The 12,314-nt window shown below is 39.9% G+C and overlaps 1 protein-coding gene across 2 annotated transcripts in view; it reads left to right on the top strand.

Moving 5' to 3' along the window:
- NEMF (nuclear export mediator factor) overlaps nt 1-12,314 on the top strand; it is a gene marked incomplete at both ends in the record, with an annotated part of 71,639 nt that overhangs the window by 42,610 nt on the left and 16,715 nt on the right. The window contains 5 exons of one of the 2 annotated variants that reach the window (XM_080707892.1): nt 18-80; nt 6,225-6,337; nt 8,712-8,769; nt 9,888-9,946; nt 10,039-10,159. In XM_080707892.1, coding sequence (XP_080564018.1) covers nt 18-80; nt 6,225-6,337; nt 8,712-8,769; nt 9,888-9,946; nt 10,039-10,159 — 414 coding nt within the window. The remainder of the gene's footprint in view (nt 1-17; nt 81-6,224; nt 6,338-8,711; nt 8,770-9,887; nt 9,947-10,038; nt 10,160-12,314) is intronic. The other variant, XM_080707893.1, reaches the window with a different exon arrangement.

The raw sequence follows: 12,314 nt of genomic DNA, 5'->3' as shown, positions 1-12,314 counted from the left end.
TATTTGTCTTTATTAAGGAGACATCTACGTACATGCTGATCTTCATGGAGCCACTAGCTGTGTAATTAAGAATCCAACAGGTAATACATTTTTGTTATTCAAATATTTATTACTTGACAAGCTGATCCAAAAATTTATTTGGAAATGAACAGGACTCAGATTAGCCAAAGCACTCTTGAAAATGAAAAGCAAATTTGGAGCATTCACATTTCTTGACCTCAAATCTTATTACAGAGGAACAGTAAGCAGTGTGATGGTGGCAAAAGGATGAACACATAGATCATCAAATAGGACTGAAATTCCAGAAATAAATCCTGCGATTTGTGCTCAACTGATTTTCAGCAAGGGTGCCAAAAACGGTCATTAAGAATAAAATATTAGCCGGGCGTGGTGGCGCACGCTTGTAATCCCAGCATTCGGGAGGCTGAGACAGGAGGATCGCGGTTCGCAGACAGCCTCAGCTACTTAGTGAGGCCCTCCGCAACTTAGTAAGACCCTGTTTCAAAATAAAGAATAAAAAATAGGGCAGGAGGTGTAGCTCAGAGGTCAAATGCCCCTGGGTTCCATCCTCAGACCCACACGCACACAAAAAAGAATAAAATAGTTTTTCCTTTTTTTTTTTTTTTTTTTTTTTTTTTTTGTGGTACTAGAGATGGAACCCCAGAGGCTTTCTACCTTCAGGCTACACTCTCAGACCTATTTTATATTTTATTCAAAAACAGGATCTCACTAAGTTGCTTAGAGCCCCCCTTAGGTGAGGCTGGCTTCAAACCTGCTCAATCCTCCTGTCCCAGCCTCCCAAGCATTGGGATTACAAGCATGCATCACCACGCCCGGCCTGTTTTCCTTTTGTAAATTTAAGTATGCTCAGATTTAGAACCACTTTAGTTTTACAGAAATTTAGCAGGAGGCACAGTGCTTTCTAATGTAACCCCTGTCCACACCTATAGCCTCCCTTATTATCAACCTTTTCCACCAAAGTGATACTGAAGGCCAAGTTTTGGCAGTTATGAATAAAGCTGCTATAAATATCTATATGTAAGTTGGGTGTGGTGGTGCAGGCTTGTAATCCCAGCATTTCAGAAGCTGAGATAGGTGGAGCGTGGTTTGCAGACAGCCTCAGCTACTTAGTAAGGCCATTTGCATCTCATTGAGACCCTGTTTCAAAATAAAGAATAAAAAATAGGGCTGGGGGTCTAGCTTGGAGTTAGAGTGCCCCTGGGTTCCATCCCCAGTACCTCAAAAAAGAAAAAAATCTATATGTAGCTTTTCATATGGACATGTTTTCAGCTTACATTGGTAAATATCAAGAAGCAAAACTATTGGCGCATATAGTAAGAGTACATTTAGTTTCATGAGAAACCACCAGACCGAGCCGGACGTGGTGGCACATGCTTGTAATTCTAGCACTTGGGCAGCTGAGACAGGAGGATCACACAGGTTTGAAGCCACCCTCAGCTACTTAGTGAGACTCTCAGTAATTTAGTGAGACACTGTTTCCAAATAAAATGTAAAATAGGTCTGGGAGTATAGCCCGGAGGTAGGAGGCCTCTGGGTTCCACCCCAGTACCACCAAAAAAAAAAGAAAAGAAACCACCAGACTGTCTTCCTAAATGAATATACCATTTTTTGTTTTTTGTTTTTGTTTGGTTTGGGGTTTTTGTTTGGTTGGTTTTTTGGTGGTACTGGGGGGTGGAACCCAGAGGCTTTGTACCTCTGGGCTATGCTCCCAAACCTATTCTATACTTTATTTGGAAACAGGGTCTCACTAAGTTGCTGAGAGCCCCACTAAGAGAGAGCCTGTGTGATCCTCCTGTCTCAGCCTTCCAAACGCTGGGATTACAAGCCTGTGCTACCACACCTGGCTTATATTTAAAATAGTGAATCAAATCACTACATAGTGCTCTATATCCTCATTAACATTTGGTGATGTTATTATTTTGGATTTCACTAATTAAATAGGTATAAAGAGCCAGACATGGTGACACATGCATGTAATCCCAGTTCTTGGGAGGCTAAGACAGGAAGATCACAGATTCCCTGCCAGCCTCAGCTACTTAGGCCCTCTATAACTTAGCAAGATCCTATTTCAAAATAAAGAATGAGCCGGGCATGGTGGCGCACGCTTGTAATCCCTGCGCTTGGGAGGCGGAGACAGGAGGATCACACTGGTTCGGAGCCAGCTTAAGAGATCCTGGCTTAAGAGACCCTGTTTCCAAATAAAAAAAAATATAAAATAGGTCTGGGAGTGTAGCCCGGCAGTAGAAGGGCTTCCAGGAACCCCAGTACCACCAAAAGCAAAACAAAATAAAGAATGAAGCCAGGTGTAGTGGCGCATGCTTGTAATCCCAGCATTTGCGAGACTGAAACTGGAGAATCGAGGTTCACGGACAGCCTCAGCTACTTAGTGAGCCCTCTGCAACTTAGTGAGACCCTATTTCAAAATAAAGAATAAAAAATAGGGCAGGGGGTGTAGCTTGGTGGTCGAATGCCCCTGGATTCCATCCCCAGACCCGCAAAAGAAAAAAAGAAAACAAAACAAAAAAAAAGAATGAAAAGTAGAGCTGGGGGTATAGCTCGGGCATAGGATTCCCTGAGGTTCAATCCCCAGATCTACAGAAAGAAAAAAGAAAATGAACCCAGAATAGCAAAAAGTATATATATATATATATATATATGTATATATATATATATATACATATACATACATATTTGCAAATTATTTATTTATCAAGACCAAGAGCACCTAAGACTCATAAGTAGAAAGGCAGACTGCCCAGTTAAAAAGTGAGCAATGGAGCCTGGCGTGGTGGCACACGCTTGTAATCCTAATACTTGGGAGGCTGAGACAGGAGGATCTGGGTTTGTGGTCAGCCTCAGCTACTTAGTGAGGCCTTCTGCAACTTAGTGAGAACTGTTTCAAAATAAAAAATAAAAAATAGGGCTGAGGGTATAGCTTGGATGTAGAATGCATTCCCAGTGCTGCAAAAAAAAGTAAGCAGAGGTAGCTGGGCATGGTGGCGCATGCTTGTAATCTCAGCACTTGGGAGGCTGAGACAGGAGGATCACAGATTCATGGGCAGCCTCAGCTACACTTAGTGAGGCCCTCAGCAACTTAATGGGACCTTTTTTCAAAAATAATTAATAAAAATAAGACTAAGGGTGTAGCTTGGAGATAGAATGCCACTGGGTTCTGTCCCCGGTACAAAAAAAGAAAGAAGGAGAGAGAGAGAGAGGGAGAGGGAGAGGGAGAGTTAGTTGAGCAATGAAGCTTGGTGTAATGTACCTTTGTAATCTCAGTACTTGGGGAGGCTGATACAGGAGGATCCCATTTAAATAGATATTTTCCCAAAGAAATACAAATGGCTAATAAGCACATGAAAAGATATTCAGCATCTTCAGTCATTAGGGAAATGAAAATCAAAACTACAATGAGATATCACTTAACTCATTTTGGGAAGGTTATAATAAAAAAAAATGGACAGAGCTGGGCATGGTGGCACATGCTTATAATCAATCCCAGCATCTGGGAGGCTGAGACCAGAGAATTGCAGTTCACGGCCAGCCTCAACTACTTAATGAGGCCCTTTGCAACTCAGTGAGACCGTTTCAAAATAAATAATTAAAAAATAGGACTGGGGTTGTCTCTTGGAGGTAGAATGCCCTTTGGTTCCATCCCCAGTATTGGAAAAAAAAAAAAAAATGGACAAGTACTAGTGAAGATGTGAAGAAGTTAGAACTCTCATACTGCTAGTGTGAATAGAAAAGGATCTCACAATACTAGTGTGAATGAGAAGGATGCAGTTCCTGTGGAGACTAGTTTGGCAGTTCTTCAAGAAGTTAAACATAGATTTGACCCAGCAGTTTTACTGGTATATGTCTCCAAGATAATTGAAGCCATCCATCTATTCAAACTTGTTTACAAATATTCATTGCATTATTTTTAATAACCAAGAAGTAGAATCAACCCATTGCCAAAAGTTGATGAGTAGATAAACAAAATGTGGTATATCCATGTCATGAAATATTGTGCTGAAAATCATTGAATTGTACCTTATTAAAAGATGAATTTTGCCGGGCGTGGTGGCGCATGGTTGTAATCCCAGCTCTTGGGAGGCTGACACAGGAGGATTGCACAGGTTCAAAGCCAGCCTCAGCTACTGAGTAAGGCTCTCAGCAACTTGGTGAGACGTTTCCAAATAAAGTATAAAATAGATCTGGGAGTGTAGCACGGGGGTAGAAAGCCCCTGGGTTCCATCCACAGTACATAAATAAATAAATAAATAAATAAATAAATAAATAAATAAATAAATAAATGGTGAATTTTAAAGCCATGCATGATGGTTCACACTTATAATCCCAGCATTTGGGAGGCTGAGACTGGAGGATCGTGGTTCACAGACAACCTCAGCTACTTAGCAAGGCCCTTTGCAGCTCACTGAGACCTGATTTCAAAATAAAGAATAAAAAATAGGGCTGGGGGTGTAGCATTCGGGAGGCTGAGACATGAGGATCGCAGTTTGTGGATAGCCTCAGCTACCTAGTGAGGCACTTTGCAACTCACTGAGACCCTGTTTCAAAATAAGGAATAAAAAATATGGCTTGAGATATAGCACGGGGGTAGAATGCACCTGTGTTCCATCCCCAGTACCGCAAAAAAAAAATTTTTTTATCTGTGCACAGTGCAGACTAAGCTGCCCAGCCCAGACAACTTAACGGGACTGTCTCAGAAGTAAAAAAGGTGCCAGACGTGTTGTTGCATACTTGTAATCCCAGTATTTGGAAGGCGGAGACGGATCACGATTTGTAGACAGCCTCGGCTACTTAGCAAGGTCCTTCACAACTCAGTGAGAGACTCTATTTAAAAAAAAAAAAAAATAGGGCTGGGAGTGTAGTTAGGAGGTACAGTAGTACTGCTGGGTTCCATCCTTAGTTCTGAAAAAAAAAAAAAAAAAAGTTTTAAAAAGGGCTGGGTCTAGCCCAGTGATAGAGGGTCCCTGGGTTTATCCCCAATACCAAAAAAAAAAGTGAATGTTATAGTATGTGAATTATATCTCATTTAAAGAATATTTGAAATTTAAATTTAGCTATAAGGTATATATGTGTATGTTATTAGAGGATGAACCTAGGGGCATTCTATCACTGAGCTATACCTCTAGCTCCTTTTTAATTTTTTATTTTTATTTCAAAATAAGGTCTTACTAATTTGCTGAGGGTTTTGCTAAATTGCTGAGGCTGGCCTTCACCCTATAATCATCCTGTCTCAGCCTCCCAAGTATTAGGATTACAGGCCTGCACCACCATGTCTGGCAAGGGATGTGTGTGCGCACGCGCGCGCGCGCGTGTGTGTGTGTGTGTGTGTGTGTGTGTGTGTGTATGTTTTGTGGTAATGGGGATGGAACCCAGGGGCTTTTTTACCTCTGGGCTACACTCCCAGATCTATTTTTGTGTGTGGGGGGGGGTTGGTACTGAGGATGGAACCCTTCTACCACCGGGCTATACTCCCAGACCTATTTTTACATTTTTTATTTGGAAACAGGGTCTCTTAAGCTAGTGAGGCTGGCTTCGAACCTACGCAATCCTCCTGTCTCTGCCTCCCAAACACGGGGATTACAAGCGTGCGCCACCACACCCAGCTATTTTTTATATATGTATAATTTATTTGGGAACAGGGTCTTGTTAAGTTCCTGAAAACCTTACTAAGTAGCTGAGGCTGGCTTCAAACTTGCGCAATCCTCCTGTCTCAGCCTCCCACGTACTGGGATTACAAGCGTGCCCACCATGTCCAGCTTGGGATATATTATTAATATGCTCTTCATTTTAATAATTTGGGCAATCTATATTCTCAAAGTCTTCAATCTTTAGATTTTTCTCTATGATTCTTTCTAAAGTAGAGTTAGATTTTTTTTCTGCTAATGGGGATTGAGCCCAGGAACATTCTGCCTCTGAGCTACTCCCCTATCTGATTTTATTTTTATATTGAATCAGGGTCTTTCTAGGTTGATGAGAGTCTCACTACTTGCTGAGGCTGTCCTCAAAACCTGTGATCCTCCAGTCTCAGCCTCCCAAGTACTGGGATTACAGCTCTGCACTACTACTCCTGTCTTGAATTAGAATGATTGAAGATAGAAGACCATTGAACCTGTTTTGCTACATTTGATTTTCACATCTTGCTCCATAGAAAGTCTGTGCTTTGGTATTGAAAAGTAGCATTGTTATTACAGGAGAACCCATCCCTCCACGGACATTGACTGAAGCTGGCACAATGGCACTTTGTTACAGTGCTGCTTGGGATGCACGAGTTATCACTAGTGCTTGGTGGGTGTATCATCATCAGGTAATAAGGGCTGTGGTCTTTCTTTGGTAAAAGCTGTACTGGATGCCAAATTTGAGGATATAGAAATAAATAAGGCAAACAAATTACCTTGCTTATCCTTTGATATAGCTTATATTTATATGGTTGAGAAAACTGTGTGTTACATAATGTGCTATAAAGAAAATTTCTTAATGTAGTTAGTGGAATAGAGAATGATCATGGCTGTTACTTTGAATGAGGTATCAGGGAAGGTAGGATTTGAGTAAAGACCTAAATGGAGAGTGATCCATGCAGTTAAACAGGATAAAGAATGTTCTATTTATGACTGGCATACTGACCTAAAAGGTCTCTTCCTGTTCATCTTCATAGGAATTTTTTAATTGTTTTACCCTTCCAGAAAAGTATACCCTTAGGAGCTTTTTGGTTTGGTTTGGGTTTTTTAGTCACTTGATTTTAGTAATTGTCCTCTGTTTGATTAGTGATACTTTATTTGCTGATATCTTCATTCCATATTTAACTTCACATTGCTGTCGATTTTATTTTTAACAATTGTAATTGAAGCTGGGGGTGGTGGCACACGCTTATAAACCAAGCATTTGGGAGGCTGAGACAGGAGGATCATAGTTCAGAGACAGCCTCAACTACTTAGTGAGGCCCTTTGCAACTCAATGAGGCCTTTTTTCAAAATAAAGAATAAAAAATAGGGCTGGAAGTGTAACTCGGAGGTAGAATGCCCCTGGGTTCCATCCCCAGTACCTCAAAAAAAAAAAAGAAAAATTAAAAAGAAAGAATTGTGGCTGGGCTTGGTGGTGCATGCTTGTAATCCCCATGCTTGGAGGCTGAGACAGGAGGATCGCACAGGTTTGAAGCCAGCCTCAGCTACTTAGTGAGGTTCTCAGCAACTTAGTGAGACCCTGTTTCCAAATAAAATATAAAATAGGTCTGGGGGAGTATAGCCTGGAGGTAGAAAGCCTCTAGGTTTCACATCCAGTACCACCAAAAAATATAAAAAAGAAAAAGAATTATAATTGATAATGAAGTACTTTTACAGGGTCCTAAAGTTTTGTGGTAGAATAAAGTTTGATTCCTTTATCTTCCTTTAGAATTGGTTTCGTTCTATATCTGTTATTATTTATTACTATCCACTATGCTGTGTGTGTGTGTGTGTGTGTGTGTGTGTGTGTGTGTGTGTGTGTTTATTTTACTGCCAATGGAACCCAGGGACATTCTGTCTCTGAGCTATACCCCCAGCCTTATTTTAGTCTTTTAATTTTGAAACAGGGTCTCACTAAGTTGCTGAAGCTGTTCTCAAACCTCCTGTCTCAGTGTCCTAAGTACTGAGATTACAAGCGTTCGCCACCATACCCTGCTCCAGCTAGTCTTTATGATTTTGTTGTTGTATTGTTTTGTTTGCAGTACTGGGGATAGAACCCAGGGGCATTCTACCTCTAAGCTATACCCCAGCCCTATTTTTTTTTTTTTTTATTCTTTATTTTGAAACAGGTCCCACTGAGTTGCAAACGGCCTCACTAAGTAGCTGAGGCTGTCTGTGAACCACAGTCCTCCTGTCTCAGCCTCCCAAATGCTGGGATTACAATCATGCACCACCATGCCTGGCTTTATGATGTTTTAATAATTGATTAATAAATATACTCAAATTTGGAGGGTTAATAGATGTCTGAAAATATATTTGTGATCCTCCTGCATCTGCTTCCTGAGTAACTGAGAATACCATCATGTCCAGCCTCAGAAAAGGATTTTACCTGATAAATACAGCTTTAGCTTAGTTAATACAGCTTTGTAATAAACTTAGAAACAATTGTTTTCTCATTATATCTCTTTCTGGAAGAAAGTAGTAGGCTAGTACTGGCTCTAATCTAATGCATTTGAAAAGTTTTTTAGTGGATCCTTTATTTTTTCCCCTTTCTGTCTTTCTGATTTCCTTCCTTCCTTCCTTTCTTTTCTTCCTTTCTTTCTTTTCTTTTCTTTTCTTTCTCTTTATTTCCTTGTACTGGGACTTGAACCCAGGGTTATTCTGCCTCCAAGCTACACCCTCAACCCTATTTTTTATTTATTTTTGAAACAAGGTCTCACTAAGTTGTGGAAGGCCCCATTAAGTAGCTGAGGCTGGCCATGAACCTGTGATCCTCCTGTCTCAGCCTCCCAAGCACTAGGATTACAAGAATGCACCACCACACCTGGCTTTGTTATTTTCTTGGTTGCTGCCAAAAGTGTGTTTGTCGTTGAAAGGGTTGCTATTGCTTCAGTGTTAATGAATTTTTGCTAAATTAGAAACTTCAGGACATAATTTTGCTTACTTGAATATGACTATATACTCCTGAGTATAGAAATAACCTAAGTATTTCTTAAGCATATAATATATTGTGTTTCTTAGGTTTCTAAAACGGCACCAACTGGAGAATATTTAACAACAGGAAGCTTCATGATAAGAGGTAATGGCTTGACATGAAAAATATCCCTAACTTGTAAATAGAATATGGAGACAGATTTGAGGGCCATCTACAAGTATTCTCAGAACAAAAATATTACTCTGATTTCACAGAAGTCCCCATTATGAAGTAAGAAAATTTTTGCCTTGGTCTGGCCAATTCAGCCTTTGTCATAACATCTTCATGTGATTTGTTTGTTTTTTGTGGATCTAGGGATAGAACCCAGGGTAATTCGACCTCTGAGCTACACCCCTTGCCCTATTTTTTTTTTTTTTTTTTTTTTTTTTTGGTACTGGGGATGGAACCCAGGGGCTTCCTGCCCCCGGGCTACACTTCCAGACCTATTTTATATTTTATTTGGAAACAGTGTCTCAGAAATTGCTGAGAGCCTCACTAAGTAGCTGAGGCTGGCTTTAGACCTGCGCGATTCTCCTGTTTCAGCCCCCCAAGTGCTGGGATTACAAGCATGCACCACCATGCCCGGCTCCCAGGCCCATTTTTTTATTCTTTATTTTGAAACAGGATCTCACTAAGTCAGGTAGGGCCTCACTAAGTAGCTGAGGCTATCCGCAAACTGCGATCCTCCTGTCTCAGCCTCTTGAATGCTGGGATTACAGCATGTGCCACCATGTCTAGTTATATTCATGTGTATTTTTAATGAGGGAAATGTACTTGCTCATAGTTTGGGGTAGTTTCTCGTAGTTTAGGATAAGAAAGTATAGTCTAGCCCAGTACTTGGGAGGCTGAGACAGAAGGATGGATCAAGGTTCGTGGCCTACCTCAGTTCCCTAGTGAGACCTCCACAACTTCTTCCTGTTTCAAAATAAAGAATAAAAAATAGGGCTGGAGGTATGGCTTAGAGTTAGAATGCCCATGGCTTACATCCTAGTATCACAAAAAAAAAAAAAATAGCCTATAAAAATAGACTATTTAGTGTTTGATTTTCCAAAAAGATAACAAGCATGCATATTTTTCTTTTTAATTACTGATTTTTGCATAATGTCATTCTATAAGTGAGAAAGATTTTTCACATCAAAATAAAAGGCAAAATGGATGTCTTTTTTTCAAACAAAAAAGAGAAAAATGATTTTCAAACATTAAATGTGCATTATCTTTTGTAGGAAAAAAGAATTTCCTTCCTCCCTCATATCTAATGATGGGATTTAGCTTCCTTTTTAAGGTACTCTTTGGCTTTTTGGTTTGTTTGTTTGTTTGATTGTTTTTATAAATCTTACCCAAAGTTCCATTTGTGAAAAAGAATTATTTTTGTAGGTAGATGAGTCTTGTGTTTGGAGACATCGGGGTGAGCGCAAGGTCAGAGTACAGGATGAAGACATGGAGACACTGGAAAGTTGCACGAGTGAAATCATATCAGAAGAAATGGAACAACTAGGTAGTTTATAGATTTTAGTAAATTAATTTATTATGTCATTTATAGTTTTACTCCTAAATCCATAAATAAATGATCATGTCTCTTTTGGGATACTTGAAAATTTAACAGCAATAAGCCCACAAGATACCAGCTATCAGTTTTAGTGAATTTTGGTTTGGGAAATTTTAAACATACATATTCTAGTGAATTGAAAGTTCCTAATTGATCTGAGCCTGGTGGCATGTGCTTGTAATCCTGGTACTTGGGAGGCTGAGATGGAGGATCACAGGTTTGCAGCCAGCCTGAGCAGTTTATGAGGCCTTCTGAACCTTAGTAAGACCCCATTTTGAAATAATAAAAGGCTGAGGGTGTAGCTAAGAGGTAGATTGCTCTTGGCTTCAATTCTAAGCACCACAAAAAATATCTCAACTGGCCCATAACACACTTTTGTACATGTTTATATAGTAAAATTTCTATAGATGGATGGATAGAATGTATGTGTAGTACTGAGGATTGAACCCAGGGGCATTCTACCTCCAAGCTGTACCTCTATCTCTTTTGTATTTTTTGTTTAGAAACAGGGTCTTGCTAGGTTGCTGAGGCTGCCCCCAAACCTATTATCCTTGTGTCTCACCCTCCCAAGTATTAGGATTATAGGTGTGTACCATACACCTGGGAAAATTTCAGTATTTAAAATGGATAATGCATAAATGTGTTTAATAAAGATAGTCTCAGACATATATGAATTAACATGTATATATGGGTTAGAGAATTGAAATTATATAAAGTTAATGTACAGTGACCTATAACCATCATCCCAGCTATTTGGGAGGCTGCAGCAAGAGGACCTCAACCTGCCATCATCCTGTCTTAGCCTCCCAAGTATTGGTATTACAGGCTTGTGCCACCGGGCCCAGCTTAAAAATTTGGATTGCTTTAATAAAATAGTTGCTTCAAATAGCTAGTTGCAGAGATAAATTTACTTGACTACTTAACTACCTAAGGGATCTAGGGAAAGTATGCTCTCTATTCTACTTTTGGAGTTATTCTCTCTCCTAGTATCATTCCTTTAAGGAGTAGTATTACATTATTAGATTTACAACTGTTGTGCTATTAGCCTCTGTTGATTAATGCTTATCATATCCCTGGCACTGTGTAAAATTATTTATATACATTATTATTTTTTATACCTATCCCTTTTTTATTGTGGTACTGGGGGGAGGGGGGGTTTCAAACCCAGAAGGATTCTATTCTGTCTCTACAACCTAGCTCTTTTTAAAATTTTTATTCTAGCTGGGCTTGGTGGCACACACTTGTAATCCCAGTTCTTGGGAGTCTGAGACAGGAGGATCACAGGTTCGCAGCTAGCCTCAGCAACTTGTGAGGCCCTCCATAACTTAGTGAGACCCTGTTTCCAAGTGAATAAAATAGGGCTTCGGGGTATAGCTAAGAGGTAGAATGCCCCTTGGTTCCATCTCCAGTACCACCACCACCCCCAAAAAATAATAAAAATTCTGAAACAGGATTCTCACTAGGTTGATGAGAGTCTTACTACTTGCTGAGGCTGCCCTTGAACCTGTGATTCTCATTTTACAGATAGGCCCGTTGGACCCTACTGTTACTTTGTGCGTGTGTTTCTGTGGATTCTTAACTACACCCCTAACCCATTTCATTTTGTATTTGGAAACAGTGTCTTACCATATTGCTAAGAGCTTCACCAAGTTGCTACGGTTGACTTTAAACCTATGTTCATCCTGTTTCAGCCTTCCAAGCACTGATCTTAAAGGTGTATGCCACCACGCCTGATGAATTACTAGTATATAGCATTCCTTTTACAAAACACATGAGCACTTGCCATGTGCCATTTATGTAACACATATTTTTTAGTATCTATTTGCAAATTATAAAAGCTCCAGAATTTTACAACTTATTGTCTTGCATTTCGGAACTGTCCAAGAAAGATATGGGTTTTATTGTAGAAATGGTAGCAATGTGCAAGAAATCTCTATGTGATTAAAAAGTTCTTGGAGATCACTTGGTCCTGCCCGTTCATCATATAAATTATCTGTTTGTCTAAGTCATAGTAGTTCATACACCATGGGGAGGATCAGGCATTTTTCTGGTAATCTTTGGGGAAGACAGGGAGTTAATGGAATTATTTTTATGAAGTTTGCAA

The sequence above is a fragment of the Muscardinus avellanarius genome (assembly GCF_963383645.1).
Source record: "Muscardinus avellanarius genome assembly, chromosome: 12".
Classification (NCBI taxonomy): Eukaryota; Metazoa; Chordata; class Mammalia; order Rodentia; family Gliridae; genus Muscardinus; species Muscardinus avellanarius.
The sequence above is the reverse complement of the archived record's forward strand: the minus strand, read 5'-3'. Positions and strand labels throughout refer to the sequence as shown.